The 15,689-nt window shown below is 36.1% G+C and overlaps 2 protein-coding genes across 4 annotated transcripts; one reads left to right on the top strand and one right to left on the bottom strand.

The window, feature by feature from the left end:
* Window positions 1–821: 821 nt before the first annotated feature.
* Window positions 822–8,942, top strand: LOC111479431 (protein farnesyltransferase/geranylgeranyltransferase type-1 subunit alpha). Its single transcript, XM_023124106.1, has 5 exons — window positions 822–1,239; window positions 3,925–4,034; window positions 5,055–5,175; window positions 5,288–5,383; window positions 8,213–8,942. The coding sequence occupies exons 1-5, from the start codon at window positions 1,015–1,017 to the stop codon at window positions 8,636–8,638; spliced, it is 978 nt and encodes a 325-aa protein (XP_022979874.1). The 5' UTR covers window positions 822–1,014; the 3' UTR covers window positions 8,639–8,942.
* A 130-nt stretch (window positions 8,943–9,072) lies between these two features.
* Window positions 9,073–14,932, bottom strand: LOC111479404 (endonuclease III homolog 1, chloroplastic-like). Of its 3 annotated transcripts, none has more exons than XM_023124047.1 (11): window positions 14,610–14,925; window positions 14,394–14,524; window positions 13,922–13,982; window positions 13,397–13,480; window positions 13,127–13,245; window positions 12,305–12,371; window positions 11,544–11,635; window positions 11,232–11,369; window positions 11,029–11,133; window positions 9,901–9,984; window positions 9,073–9,363 (listed from the first exon to the last, which is right to left on the bottom strand). In XM_023124047.1, exons 1-11 carry the CDS (start codon window positions 14,734–14,736, stop codon window positions 9,226–9,228), a joined length of 1,146 nt encoding a protein of 381 aa, XP_022979815.1. In that variant the 5' UTR covers window positions 14,737–14,925; the 3' UTR covers window positions 9,073–9,225. The 3 variants fall into 3 exon arrangements, with proteins under 3 accessions (XP_022979815.1, XP_022979816.1, XP_022979817.1); XM_023124048.1 differs by having other exon boundaries at window positions 14,394–14,515; window positions 14,610–14,923; XM_023124049.1 differs by lacking the exons at window positions 9,073–9,363; window positions 9,901–9,984 and adding an exon at window positions 10,490–10,811 and having other exon boundaries at window positions 10,951–11,133; window positions 14,610–14,932.
* Window positions 14,933–15,689: the final 757 nt, after the last annotated feature.

The following is a 15,689-nucleotide window of genomic DNA, read 5'->3' as shown; positions in this document are numbered from 1 at the left end:
ATGCCATTAGAAACCGTGGCAGGATATCGGGATCAAGAACTGTAATTGGTGCATACATGATCAAGTAAATTACTAATTTCTTTAGTATTAATTCGAACAAATTAATTGATTTTTTTAAAGCTAAATTGAAAAAAAAAATTTAAAAAAAAAACTGTTTATTTCATAAATATTATTTATCTGGTGATGTTGTTTTGATTGGTTGCAGATTATTTTTGATGGGGTTGAACATATTTGTAAAAGGTGATTGGAAAAATATAGCAAATCTTTACGAAATTAGAAATACTTTAATCATCTAAGGATAAAGAAAATAGAAAATCACGAATTAGGTGACCATTATCATGAAAATCACGAATTCGATTCTTGAAAGTCATAATCTGACGAAAATAGAGTGTCTCTTACTTTCCTTTAACCTTAAAAAGACAGTGATTTCATCAAATTTGTGATAAAGGAGTTTGACCTGAGCTAAAATGTGGTCGAGATGGACATAGCAAATATCCATTAATACAATAAAATAGTGATAGTGGACGTTATCGTCCAATAACATCTCTAGGGAGGAAGGTGTTGGATGATGAAAGTTCTGCTAATTTAAGAAATGATCATGAGTTTTAAGTGAGGAATACTAACTTCATTGATATAAGGCCTTACTTATACTCAAAGTAGACAATATCATACCATTGTGGATTTCAGAAATAAGAACAACACATGAGTACTAACGATTGATATTCCAAACGAATTTAATCGAGGGTATAAATTGATACCAAAAAATGAAATTAAAAAGTTAATATTTAAGATATTAAAATATATAGACTAGTACAAGTTCGTAAATGTCACGGAGCTTATCTACACCAATGTGAGTGGGAATTGAGAAGAAGGTCGCCGTCGGAATACAGTACAAGGTGGAAGAGCTGTTCATGATCCCTAGTTAACTCCCACTTCCACTCACAGTCTTCTGAGTTTTGATCCTTTATTTTCTCAATTTTGCGGTTGCTGTTGCGTGTTTAGCCAGCAACAGAGATGGATTCCGACGATAGGATCCCGCTGAGTGAGCGCCCGGAGTGGTCGGACGTTACTCCGCTTCCGCAGGACGATGGTCCGAATCCGATTGTGGCGATCGCCTACAAAGAAGACTTCGCTGAGGTCATGAATTACTTCCGAGCTGTATATCGAGCAGATGAGCGTTCTCCTCGCTCTCTCGATCTCACTGCCGAAGCTATTGCCATAAATCCTGGCAATTACACTGTAATTCCTTTCTCCCTCTCTTTTGTCTGTTTTCTAATTTTTCTTGGAAGTTTGTTGGAGTGGAATTCTGGAACTTGCAGCATCTTTGTATATCTGTTGTTCAAGGACCCGATGGCCGTTTAGATTTAGATTTGTACTTGGACTGGGGTGGATGAGTGATTGACGATGGGCTTCATTTGTTTTAGGGTTTAATTTTGTCGAGCAGAGCTATTTATTTTTAGAATCGATGAATACATTTAGGCAATTTTTAAAAAATTTGAAACTGCTTTGCTAGCCTTGGTAGAATCCCATGTTTGTGAAGTTTCTTTGACTTGAACTAGTTATTGCAATGTTTATACGGAAAGAGGAATGTGTTTAGTTATTCAATGTTGATCTTGGATACTGCAAAAAATGTGTGTTGCTCTCATGTCATTTATCTTTGCCTTCTGTGTCCCGGGAGAATTTCCTAGGATAATCAAAGGTTTTGTGTGTGGTTACTTGGTTTCATTGAATGCTTTTTGTACAATTGTTTGGCTAGTTTGGCTCAAAAGAATATGCCTAAAAATAATATAGAAAGAGAGATTCAAACAGGCATCCTAACTTTCTTGCCATTTCATATAATCTCATGATTTCCTTCAGTTTTTCCTCATCCCTGATGCCTCTTCAAAAGTTCTAATTAGTTTCATTTCTTGTTCCAAAAAAAGAAAAGGACTCCTTCTCTTAAACCTTTGTGGCCACGCATTCTTCTTATAGGTCTTCTATTTAAGAGTATGAGAATATTTTCTTCAACATATACACCCTTTAATGCAATAAATCCATTGATTTTGAAACCCTTTCCTCTCTAAATTTCCAATTGACTCTATCACGTGCTTTCTTTATATCCAGTTTAAAGATCTCCTTACTTGTTTCATATTCTATAATCTTCCACTACTTTCATTTGCAATTAGAATAGGATATGTAATTTGTCTGCCTTTATTGAAGGCGCTTTATCACAGTGAAATTGTTTAGAGAATAACCTCTGGCCTCTTTACTTTAACTTTGGAAAGAGCTTTGTACATGCAGGCCTCTAAACTTACGAGTTGAAATTTTCAGATTTTAGGGATGAGAGGAGGGATGTGTGGATTTGGAGTTCTAATCCTTGGAGCGGCTTCTTCTCTAGTTCACTCTTTCGCTGTTTATTGGACCCTTCTCCCATTAGATACTGATTTTTGGCCCTCTGGAAGATCAAGATTCCAAAAAAGGTTAAGTTCTTTGTCAGGCAGGTTATCCACAATCGTTTGAACCTGGAGAAATGCTCTGATGAAAAGCATAAGAAACCAGAATTTAACAAAGAATAAGGTGGATGGATTTCCATTAGATAATTACCTTTAACTTATAGGAATTCTTGCACTTTGCAATTCACAAACATTTGACATTCTAATTAGGATTTCTTCTAAAACCTTCAACAGGTTGGATTGTACTTCAACTTGTATCAAGGTGGAAAAGAATGTAAGTGGTTTTCTTCCAACAACAATCAAAATCAAGGGGATATTTCGCTTTCTGTTCCCCATCAGCCCCAAAGTATTATAAGTTAGTCTTAAGTGACTATTTGAATGCCCGAGATTTATTTACAAATGGTGTTAGGACATGAAATGGATCCAAGCAACCTTCTTTAGTAACCACGAATGTTAAAAAATGGTTATCTAATAACAAGGGAAAATTTCCTATATTATGGTAGTATGAGTATTAATCCACATTAATTGATTTCCATGCCAACATCTTTTAAGAATGATGTGGGTCCAACAATATTGAATGATTCTTTAAAAAAGAAAATATCCTAGCATGAACCTAGGGGAGTAGGTACTACGAGAATACTGGATGTTTTTCGCTGATAGCAAAACATCAATTGGGTTATATGGAAGGCCAATGAATGATGTTTTGGAGGGAAAATACATTTTGATTAACCAGCATTTGTGTCAACCAACCATCATTAGTGTGGAATTTGAAAGTCAGATGGACATATAGATCAAACCCGAGGGATCATAAGGAAGCAGAAAGGTCAAGCTGAAGGAAACTTAAATAAAACCTTCCACCTTCCAATCAGCCGAAAGATCATTTAAGCTAGAATTTTAAAGGGAGAGAATAAACATTTTCATCTAGTTAAATCTTGGAAAAAACCAACTCATAGAACCTCTCAAAAGAGGGGGATTTATTGTTGGATATCTGGTTGTTCCTTCCGTTCATAGGGACTATAAAAGCTCCAACAAGCTGTAACTTGAGAAACTCCATCCCATCATGTCGAAATGTTTAAGAATGTAGAACAATGGTCATTTTCGTTGATGAAGCTCAAATGCATGGTAGAGCTGTTTTCTTCGTTGAATATGAGAACACTAAGCCTATGGTTGCAAAAACGTGAAAAGCTTTTACACCAATAAAACAGCCATAAAGATGGATAGATCTAATAATTCCTCCAGACTCCTTTCTCTGTCTTGGAAAATCCTTTGATATGAAAGAATTATTACGTATTAGTAGTGCAGCACGTGTCAATTCAGCCTTACGAACCAAATTCAAACTCAATTAATTTCATTAAAAGCTTGTAGACTTTTTAATTCAACCTAAATACAGATCATTCTAAAACCTACACTTGTTGTAATGAGCTTATGTATAAGGTGGTTCATTTAATTTTACCTTTATAAGTAGGTTAATGAAGTTTTTTCTTCTTTGCAGGTCTGGCATTTCAGGCGCTTGATACTCGAGGCTCTTAATGTTAATTTACATGATGAACTAAATTTCCTTGATGACATTGCTGAGTCTAACACCAAAAACTATCAGATATGGTCAGTCTAATGTTTGAATTAATGAGCTTGAAGTTTTTTCTTTTTATTCAAATTTTTAATCTGTTGCTTGATATTAGGCTGCATTTAAGATATAGAACAGACTATGGTTTACTTAATCGAACTTAAAATATGAAAGCATTGTAGCTTTTTTCTTATGTTAAGTTATCACAATCAAATTATATGTAATATTTCATCTTTCTTTCAAGAGCTGGTAATGGCATTGGCCTGCCTGGTAATAAAGCCGCCTTGCAAAATGTGTTTTTGTTTTTCAGAGGTGGAGGTAATTGCAGTAAATAAAAATCTTTTTGTAGTTCAAACAGGTTTTCTCGAGAAATGTTTTTTTTCGGTAGTAGGCTAGAGTTTGTACTATTTCGTGGGGGATGTGGAGAGAGAGAAACAATAGAATCTTCAAAAGGAGAGAGAGATTTTATCGGTGGAGCGAGAGAAACAATAGAATTTTCAAGAGTAGAGAGAGATTTCATCGGTGGAGCGAGAGAAACAACAGAATCTTGAGATAGAGAGAGATTTCATCAAGTTATGTTTGGTCCTTCGTTATAGTCTTTTTCTCTTGGGGCGTCATTGTTTATGCTTTTTTGTAATTATTCTCTAGGTGTCATTTTATTGGAATGAAGTTCCTTCTTGTAGTTGGCTTCCTTTTTGTGCACTTATTTTTCTGTATGCCCCTATATTCCTTCATTTTTTTCTCCATGAAAGTTCGTTTTTCTCATAAAAAAAGGCTAAATTATAGAACATACCCTTTTACTTTCAAAAGTTTCAAGTATACCCTTAAACTTAAAAAAAATAAACTAAAAAATACTTTACTGTTAGTTTTTGGAAGGAAACCATCAGTATTTTTTTTTCAAAAATACCTTTGAACTTAAAAAAATAAACTCGAAACTTTACATTGAGTGACTGAGATTGTGAATGTCGTCCAACATTAAACTTTTGACCTACTTGTTCATTTTATCCTCTCTTCTATCAGTATAGGCCTGCATGAATTTTTGTGAAATATCTTTGCAGGCACCATAGGCGATGGGTTGCTCAGAAACTGGGAACTGATGCTTCAAGAAAAGAGATTGAATTCACCAAAAATATTCTCTCTCTTGATTCCAAAAATTATCATGCCTGGTCTCATAGACAGGTTTGATCTTCAATCTACTACAGTTTATTGTTATTCTAATCTAAGCAATGCAACTTTGGCTTTATTTTTCCATCCAGATTTTATTGACATGGTTTTGTTAATTCTAATGCAGTGGGTTCTTCAGGCACTGGGTGGATGGGAAGATGAACTTGACTATTGTCACGAGCTCCTAGAGGAAGATGTTTTTAATAATTCTGCATGGAATCAGGTTAGCGACATGTTTTATATCTGCTTCTTTATCTTTGAACTAAACCCAAATAACTGGAAAAGGAAGCATTTGTAAATGTAGAGGCACTTCATTAGGAATATATGTAGAGCTGGGTGGTAAAAAATATAGTATTTTTGGCATAAGATATTAGGAATTTACGGATAGGTTTGTTTGAGTTTGGTGGTTAAAAATATAATGGCTTTGGGAGCTGGGAATTTAGGCAGACTTTTATTTATTTATTATAATCTATTATAATTTTTTTAGGAAACAAAACCATATCAGTAATATGGTGCAATGTATTTTTTTTTTTTGTGGGTAGGAAGTTAAGCATTTATTGAGAAAAATGAAAAAGTATACAAGGACATACAAAAAAACAAGCCCGACAAAAGGAGACCCAAAACACTACCTACTAGAGGGACTCTAGTCCATTCAAATCAAACTAAGATCATAATTATAAAATGGCCGAGTGACGGACGCCCACAAGGAGGCATCAAACCTCACCACCTTCCAAACCTCGTCACACGATCTCTCCACCCCTCTTAAGATTCTATTATTCCTCTTTTGCCAAACACCCCCACAAAATGGAAAAAAAAAGAAAAAAAAAAGAAAAAAAGACTAGAATGCCAATAAACTTTTCCCTTTTCTTGAAAAGGAGAACTCAAGAGCACGTATGGAATCTTAGCATAACTGTTCCAATTCCACACAAAACATAAATCGAACAAGTTCAGCGACCAAGACCAGAGAGTTTGAACAAACTGATAGCCCCCCAACAGATGATGCAATTCCTTTGACCAATGCCTACCAAGGATCCACTACTATGAGAGCAACGCAAGTAAGAATACTTTTGAACTCAGTTCATGGCATTGACTCTCCCATGTAAAACCTTTTACGCAAAACTTCTTTCTAGGATTTTAACCTCCTAGAGTGAGGAGAAAGCAAATGTGAACTGAGGCGGAAAAGGGACAGAAACAAATGAAAGAAAGAACGCAAGAGAAGCCTCCAAAATAATCTGGGGTAAAAAACCTGAAGTCCCAACTCCCTCGCACAAGCGTTGATCATGGAGAATAGAAAGTAAGCCTGCGACATCTAACGTTTCTCTATCAGAAAGATGATGACGTTTGAAACTTAAGGACAATGAGGAGGAGGAATCCACGGACAGTCCTATCATGAATAATTACAAGAAGCTAGTTCAATGTGTAATGAGAGTAGATAAACTGTAATTACAAAAAGGAGGATTTAGCTTGCTCCAAGATAATGCTAAGAAAATATAGAGTTGATAAAAGATGAGAATTCATGCTTCGCATTGTTGAAGAGGGACTGTTTTCTTCAAACCATAGGCGCCATAGGAAAGCTCTCATGAAATTCAGCTGAGAGTCTTTTTCTCATCTTTGAAGGGATGACCAAGTAACACATAAGAGAAAAGGGAGAATATGCCTGCATAGGCCAACAAAATTCCAGCCAAAAGTAGATAATGTGTAGCTCCAAAAGTCATTTGCAAAAGCACATTTCCGTATTCTGTATACATAATGGACAGCATGCTTGAGATATAACTAACCGGGAATTTAGGCAGACTTTGGGAGGGCACCGGGCCTCTCAAAAGTGCTTGGAGCTTTATAATTGTATTTTCTTATATCAATAATATTTCTATTAATTTAAACCATCAAATTGGTATTAGATTAGTGACTGTGGCCATCGATCAATTATGGGTAAAATTGTAAAAATTGCTGCTTGAAACTAAGAATATTATGGAATTGATAACCTACGACAACAAAGATGTATAAATGGATTCAAAAGTTTTCTAGATATAAGTTGGAATAATCAGATCCTGAAGATGAATGGTAGCAACAAACAACATAAGAAGAAACAGCCTAGCAACTATGATGAAAGATCAGAAAACAAAACAGGGAAGCCCCTTAAGGAAAATTGTATCCTTGAACTTTGTCTTGTTTCTTTCAATTTGTATCCTTGAAAATGTCAAATAGGTCAACAACCTATTAGATACAAAATTGAAAGTTAAAATCTGTTAAGATACTTTTTAACGTTTTGGGACCAAATAGACACAAACGATATTAAATTTGTAATTTAACCTTAAAAAAAAACTATAGAAATGGGTCATGAGTCGATGGTAACCCTCTTGTATTTAACCAAATGCCAATGCCCCTTCGAAAGTCTTGGTGGGGATTCTATTTTACCATTTTATCAAAAAGATTAATTTTACCAATTAGATTGGGGATTCTGTTTGATCGGTGTCACATTTTTGGTGGCATGCCTATTGTCTGTTTCAAAAGGCTTCATCTAGATTAAGAAAATAAATTCATGGCAAGCTAATCCTTTGTTCCTTCCTAACATGCAATTCTGAAGTTAGAAAAATTAGTACAAATTGAACCTTCTCGGCATGGATATTATACTGCCATGCTCCCAAGGATTGAACATTTGTTTCTTTTTAGATTCTTATTTACTAGTTCTTTGCGCATGCCAAACAAGAAGTACAAGAGCATCTTTCAGGAAACAAATTTGTATGGAGCAACAGACAGAGAAACCCTGGTGTTAATGGACTCATTGCCTTGTTTTCTAATAATTTTTTTTTTATATAATTAAAACTTTTCCGTGGGGCATGAAATTACTTTATTCTTTTCATCCTTTAGTTTGGTCAAGTTTCTTGAATTTTTCCTGTCACGAATGCCATATATTTCAAGGTTTTGTTATAAATTTCTATTTTAGACACATAATTGTCTTTCATATAAAATATTGGATAATGATCTACTATAATTTAACCATTCTCAACTTATTAGTTTAATTCTTCTTGCATTTTTATGTTGTTTGTGGTAGAGATACTTTGTCATAACCAGATCTCCATTACTGGGTGGCTTAAAAGCCAGGAGAGAGTCTGAAGTGAGTTATACTGTTGAAGCCATTCTTGCTCATCCTGAAAATGAGAGTTCTTGGAGATATCTGCGCGGACTTTATTCCGGTGACACACACTCATGGATTACTGCCCCACAAGTTTCTTCCGTCTGCTTGAAAGTTTTGAGCGGTAAAAGAAACTTCGTATTTGCTTTGAGCACCCTGATGAATCTTCTCTGTCATGGTTTCCAACCAAGCCAAGAGTTAAGAGATGCTGTTGATGCTTTGAGGACACCAGACGATAGTCCAACAGATCCCGACCTAGCCAACACTGTGTGCTTAATCTTGGAACGTGTCGATCCAATCCGTGTTAACTATTGGCTCTGGAAGAAGAGCAAGCTTCCTCAGTAACAGCAAGGCCAATTCATCAGCTTCTTTCAGCCATCATGAGGTTCCTTTTAATGTCCTCTGTTGAGAGTTGGATTAAAGATACACAGTTCTTAGTGACCAAATATTGAGAGGATTATACTCAGGCCAGTAAAGATTACTCTAATTCAACGTGATGTTGCCAAAAAACATAAATATAAAAAATACTAACTCGTTTTTTGCTAAATGGTGAGCTACTTTCTGTTTCGCTCCATGCTGAAAATACGTAATGTCGAACCAAGTTTTGTACATTCAATATCATTAATTCCTCGTGATTTGTACTAACGTATATCATGCAGCTACACGATATCTATATGTGAAATAATATATGAGGTATGATATATTGGATATTAAGAGTTTTGTCATAAAATTAAAACCAATGACATTTAGTTAATTTTTCCTAATGAATTGCCAAACAGTGTAGTGAAAGTTTTGTCAAAATATATGTTCCAAGAACATTGATATATCAATAGCAAGGTTAGTTCAACACAAAAATGGCCAATGATATCCCCCAACAAGGAGGAAATGTGCGGATGCTAAGTCTTTCAATTCGTACAAAAGGATGATCAAAGCTACTTGGTGGAACTTGAACGCTTTAATTTGGGAGAAGGGCTAGAAGCCTCATTGAAAGCAGATGGACACAAGTGGCTAACACTGCAATTTCCACACTTGGGTCTAAGGGGAGTGCAAATAGTCTGTCCAAATCCCACCTATATATCATGGCAACAATCAAAAAATAAACATAATTGTAATAACAAAGGATGGAACTACGTAACGGCACAAGCTCACTGCTAGTAGATATTATCCTTTTTGGACTTTTCCTTTCGGACTTCCCCTCCAAATTTTTTAAAACGCGTTTGCTAGAGAGAAGTTTCCACACCCTTGTAAAGAATGCTTTGTTTTCCTCTCCAACCGATGTGGGATCTCACATTTTCTATAGATACATTGGACTAAAAGGAGCATAAATTATTGTAAATGGTAATCAATAAGAAGCTGCCTAGATACCCATCTGTAGATGCAATAGTGTTTTCCGAAGGGGTAAACATCCTAACACCGTGTATGAATACAAATAGGGATATGCAAACATACATTTACGACACGTTTAATAGTCTTAAGAATATTAACATTCGAGGGAACAATATTTGGTCCCGCGTTTAGCCAAGTATGTTCATAAGGAAATAATGGCATCAAATTCTTTGTATCATGGTTCTCAGGGCAGCAACTATTTGTAAACAAACATTACATACCAGAAGAGGATTAATTGGAACCCATTCTTCCTTTGGCAGCCATAGTTCTAATGCCACTCGAGTTTCTTCAGGAGAGGAAGTTTTCTAGCAAAGGAAAGAAGAAAACAAATTATAGCAATGCCAAGAAAGGACTATACAAATTATAGCAAGTTAGGTTTAGGTAATGACTTCATGAGAATACTTACTATCTGTTGCTTAGTAGAAACATAATGGAGTTGAATCACTTCATAATTGATATTTTCTAAGATGAAGTGCCAATAGAATTCAACATATTTTGACATAGATCCTACGTCAGTTGGTGGGAACATATTTTGACCTAGATCCCTATTTGTATTCATACACGGCGATACGTAACAAGCCAAAGCGGACAATATTTACTAGCAGTGAGCTTGGGCTGTTACAAAATGGTATTAGAGCCAGACACCGGGCGGTGTGCCAGCGAGGACGCTGGACCCCAAAGGGAGTGGATTGTGAGATCCCACATCGGTTGGTGAGGGTTACAAAGCATTCCTTATAAAAATGTGGAAACCTTTCCCTAGTAGACATGTTTTAAAACTGAGGCTGACAGCGATACGTAATGGGCCAAAGCGGACAATATTTGTTAGCGGTGGACTTGAGTTGTTACAAACATATTTTGTCCTATCATGATGAACAAGATTCTTAGTGATACTCATTATAGCTTGATTATCACACACCACCTGTGTGGGTGATGGCAACCTTAACCTTACCCAAACTACTCAGAATCAAAATCTCCAAATTTACTTTGAGAGCATCCTCACTTAGAACAGACAGATTTTGATGTAAGGTATATCCTTCTACTAGTATTAATGGAATTGATGTTGATACTCAGGCGTGGCATACTTCAAATTAATAGGAAGAATTTGATTCATTTGATGGAGGCAAGTCCATTAGACTTGGCAAGAGAAACAATAAGAACATCTAGTTTACATGTAACGCAGCCCCAAAATGTTCTATGTATACTCAATAGTGGCTTATTCTTGCCTCCAGTAACAGTTTCAGCAACATTAGTAAAATTTTGAAGTTTGGAAAAGGACGAAATTCAAAATCTGAGTCAGAATCCATCCATGTTAGAAAACAAGTAGAGTCCAGTACAAATTCCACAGTTACCTGTTTTGAGCCTTTCCCAGACACCCATCCAAGCCGATTGCAAATGCGATGGACATGAGTATCGACACATATCCCCTGAACATCGTTCCACGCCATAATCATGATCTAAATGCCACATGAAACATGATGAGGAGCCATGAGAAGCAGACCCATTACCAAGATAAGTTCCTTCTTTTCTAATAATAATACACAATCTGTCATACCAAATGTGCAATCTTAGGGCCTATCCCAGGCAGTAGAAGTAGCTCCTCCAATGATCTAGGTATGTCCCCACCATACTTCATAAGACATATTTTTGCAATCTTCTTCAAATTTTTAGCCTTTGTAGAATAAAATCCAACCTACAAGATGGATACAAAAGAACTCTAAATTATAGACAGAAAATGAAACTGCCCCAACAAGAACAGAACAGCCACTGTACACAACTGCTATTTTTCAGATTTCTCTATTCATGTGATTCAAATGCAATGGGGAAATTTATGTGCCACTGCTCAATAATTTCCAAGAAAACGTACAGGGTAAATCAAGCTTTTAATGGTTGATTCATCTGCTTTGTCCATGGCATCAGCTGTAAGAAGACCGCTTTCTTGGAGACGCAATGCTGCTCCTGCACTCCTGAAAGTTCTTTTGTCAATTAAAGAAAATATTAGAAGAGAGAGAGATTAATATCTCTGGGCAACAACGACAAACAACGTACTGCCCCTGGGACGTAAAAGTTTACTTTCAAAATATAAAATTTTGACATTCTAATTTCATTATCATTCTGAGTCTGTTGTTGCTTCTTGATAAACTTTCCTGCACCCAAACAGACTTGCACATAGCAGGATTAGACAGCTTGAGAAATCGATTTGTACGGTCAGTGATGGTAGTGCATAGGTAGTTTGTCAATGTAACAGCCCAAACCTATCGCTAGAAGATATTGTCCTCATTGAGCTTCCCCTGAAGGTTTTAAAACGCGTCCAAGAGGGTGGATTGTGAGATCTCACATCGGTTGGAGAGGGGAACGAAGCATTCCTTATAAGAGTGTGGAAACCTCTCCCTAGTAGGTGTGTGTTTTAAAACCATGAGAGTGACGGTGATACGTAATTAGCCAAAGCGGACAATATCTGCTAGCTGACAAAAGGTGTAAAGGAAATCTAGAATCACGAAAAGGTGTAAAGGAAAGTTCGGAAAAAGAGGAGAATTCGATAGCTGCAGGTTAAGATACAACCGTTTCTTACGAAAAAAACAGATGAAAATCTCTATAAACTAATAATTTCAGAGTACAAGAACTTGCCATGAGTTACGTGGTCTTTGGTTTGGCTTGAGAGAAGAGAAGATGCCAAGACAGCAAATCTTCTTTCCTATTAAAAAATGAAGTAAAATTTGTAGTTATTGTTTCATATAATGCTGTAGATATCAAATACAACATATAAAGAACAGTGGGTTTTGTGTCATCAGTATATAGTGCCTGCAAGGTCATTGAGGGAAAATACAATCGAACGTGTAGTGTGTTACTGAAGCACCTTAGCTGGCTACTTGGTGCCCCTGTTAAATCTGTGAAAATTTTGTGTTGACCGGATCCACCATCATCACTATCATTCACAAGGTGTTACTTCTAAAGATCAACAGGTAATTTAGTCGGTAATAAGAAGGTTACCATGTCATCTTCACATCTGTTTATTGATAAATTTATAGATTTCATGGTGCATCAACGAAATGAGCGTTTGTGCTAGAGATAGCATTTAAGAATACTTGAAAGATTTAATTTGGTGCCATGGGAAGAAAGATAGAAGACAAAAGGTTAACAAGTTAACATCCACCATGCCTCTAAAAATTTAAGGACAAACATGAGATGAAAATAGATCTTGAAAAAGTATAGGTTAGATGAACACGACTCTCCACAATGGTATGATATTGTCCACTTTGAGCATAAGCTTTCATGGCTTTGCTTTGGGCTTCCCCAAAAGGCCTCATACCAATGGAGATAGTATTCCTCACTTATAAACCCATGATCTTCCACTAAATTAACCAATATGGGGCTCACTCCCAATAATCCTCAACAGTATACAACTATGCAAACTCGAGCTGGGGTGTCCATTTGAAATTGGGAATGTACCTTTGGAGGAAGAGTACTACCAGCTCGCCCGCATCCCATGGTGTCTACTGGAGCTACTTCAGACGATCTCATTTCCCGAATTCCTTCAAGGACTTTTTCCCAATCCACAGGGGGTTTACCTATATCGTAATTCAGCTTTTTCTTAGGAAACAAAAACAAAAATAAATACACAAAGGAAACCCCTTAATGGTCAAAGATTTGTGACTAGCATTGTTTATCTCATTCGTTCTTTGAGATCAAACGCTCGCTGCTAAATACATTATCACTCACCTCCTTCTGCAACGCCTTTTTGTCTAGTTGGATTAGAATCTTCAATTCTGGTGAGAAGGGTATCTAGAGGAGGCTTAGACTTCCCTGCAGGAGAGACAATAGTTTCATGTTACATGTGTAAAAGCATATTTCCCCACTTTGTAACTTTATATGTTTAAGTGCATGAGAAACAAATTTCATTGATGTATGAAATTTACAAATAGAGGCAAAGGCCAAACTAAAGGAGTTGTAAAAAACTTCTCCAATTAGTCAAAAAGGTAAAGAGTCCATAAGAATTTTATATTCTTTGGATAAAAATCAGTCCATAATGCATCTTGAAGTGGATGTTGAGCCTGCTTTTGTCAAGATCAATTGGCAGAGATCTTGGGGAAAAGTAAGCTTTGGTCCAGTGAGAGTGTCAATTAGTCGTGAGATTTGTTAAGCTATAAATACAATTAGGCGAACTCAATTTACACTAATTATGAGACAAGTATATGATGGATGTGTGTAAAGACAAGCAAAAGTGCTACTAAGGTAAGAAATTACTTGATCCAGGGGAATCCTTTGTTCTTTTGAATGCAAAATCTTCAATATTAGGACAGCAGTGCTGCAGAGGGAAAGATTAGAAGTTTAATGTAACGGCCCAGGTCCACTGCTAGTAGATATTGTCCTCTTTGAGCTTTCCCTTTGGGGCTTTCCCTCAAGGCTTTAAAGTGCGTTTGCTAGAAAGAGTTTTCCACACACTTATAAAGGGTGTTTCGTTCTCCCCTAACATAACTTTCACCCTGTAATACCTCTATCTTCAAAGGATCAAATAACAAGTTTCTGAGTGAAACATATGAACTTAGCTATGAATGTTTATGAGCTTACTTTGCATTAACTGAATGCATCAATTAAATTGTGAGTGAAACAGGGTGTATGGACTGAAGAGAGAGTAATATGACTGCATAAACTTAATTAAGTTCGCCAGAAGAACGATCATATGAAGCTAAAATAACCCATTTGATGAAGAACTTACTTTAAAGTCGTCTTTAAGTTCTAGGTCAAGCCCGCTACCTTGACCTTCTGCCTTCTTCTTCACTGTTCTCCTCACGAATACACGAGTTTCAGACTTAGAAACGCCATTGGAAGATTGAACACCTGAAATTCCTAAAAGTAGTGAAGACCCAGTAAAGAAATACACAAAGATTAACGTCGAAAACATGGTTGAGTAGAAGTTCTTAGGGAGCTAGACCTGGAAGGGGTTCGTTTGAGGTTATTGGCATGGAAGATGAACTTCGTTTCGACATGCCAGTGCATGTAATTCTTCGCGCAAATGTAATCGAAAGCGCCGAGTTCCGAATAGGACAAGCAAGAAACATTGTAATGGGTAGAAGTAGAAGAATCCAATTTAAAAAGGGTCCTCCAGCCTCCTTCCTGGCTACAAATTCCAAAAATTTGGTTTGTGGAAGGCGCAGATTGGGTGATCAAAATGGGTATTTGGGCTACATGCCTTTTCTAATGCCACTCGCCAGATCTCTCAAGATGCCAAAGATTGATATCTTCTTCAACTGGATTGAGCTATCAAATTATGGTTACCTTATCCATTGAATAAAGCTCCAAATTGCAAGATGTTATTAATGATGAAGGTTTGTAAATTCCCCCTTCTTAAAATTTGTAAAAAAAACATGTAATTCTATAGAGATTTTATTAATCGGTTAGTTTGACTCAAACGTCTTAAGAAATAAATAAAAATAATCGTAAAGAATTTAGTGCAACTTATTGCTAGTTTGAATTAGTCAAGTTATAGTTGCATATTGAGTAGTTCTTAGTTTAAATAGACTGAGTTATTTCAGTTTCAATAGACTTATATAACTACAGTATAACACTTCATTTTTCATTTTTCAGCTTTTCTGTATTGTCTTATTCAAGTAATAATAATTTCAGATTTATTCACACATTTTAAGTGTTAGATATTGTGTTATATACAAATTATTAATTAAATGTGTGAGATTCCACATTGGTTAGAGAAGGTAACGAAATATTTTTTGTAAGAGCATGAAAATCAATTCATAAAGCATTTTAAAATTGTGAGACTAATAACAATACTTGACAGGCCAATGTGGATAATAACTATTAGCGATAGACTTGAACTGTTACAAATGGTATCAAAACCAGACACATGGGGTGTGCCAACGAGGATGTTGGACCCTTTTAAAATCGTAAGGCTGATGTTGGGCCCTTTTAAAATCGTAAGGCTAATGACAATACTTAATGGGCCAAACCAAATAATAACTATTAGGGTGGACTTGAGCTATTTACAAATGGTATCAGA

This window comes from Cucurbita maxima, unplaced genomic scaffold (assembly GCF_002738345.1).
Source record: "Cucurbita maxima cultivar Rimu unplaced genomic scaffold, Cmax_1.0 Cma_Scf00005, whole genome shotgun sequence".
Taxonomy (NCBI): Eukaryota; Viridiplantae; Streptophyta; class Magnoliopsida; order Cucurbitales; family Cucurbitaceae; genus Cucurbita; species Cucurbita maxima.
This window is presented reverse-complemented; position numbering and strand designations above follow the sequence as displayed.

Excerpts from the sequence above, each read along its gene's own strand:
- LOC111479404 (XM_023124047.1), bottom strand. The coding sequence starts at position 14,736 with ATGTTTCTTGCTTGTCCTATTCGGAACTCGGCGCTTTCGATTACATTT. Across the intron at positions 13,481-13,921 it reads AAAGGATTCCCCTGGATCAA|GGAAGTCTAAGCCTCCTCTA; the intron begins GTAATTTCTTAC and ends TCTCTCCTGCAG. Across the intron at positions 11,636-12,304 it reads CAAAGACCACGTAACTCATG|GAGCAGCATTGCGTCTCCAA; the intron begins GCAAGTTCTTGT and ends TCAGGAGTGCAG.
- LOC111479431 (XM_023124106.1), top strand. The coding sequence starts at position 1,015 with ATGGATTCCGACGATAGGATCCCGCTGAGTGAGCGCCCGGAGTGGTCG. Across the intron at positions 5,176-5,287 it reads ATGCCTGGTCTCATAGACAG|TGGGTTCTTCAGGCACTGGG; the intron begins GTTTGATCTTCA and ends ATTCTAATGCAG. Across the intron at positions 5,384-8,212 it reads ATAATTCTGCATGGAATCAG|AGATACTTTGTCATAACCAG; the intron begins GTTAGCGACATG and ends TGTTTGTGGTAG.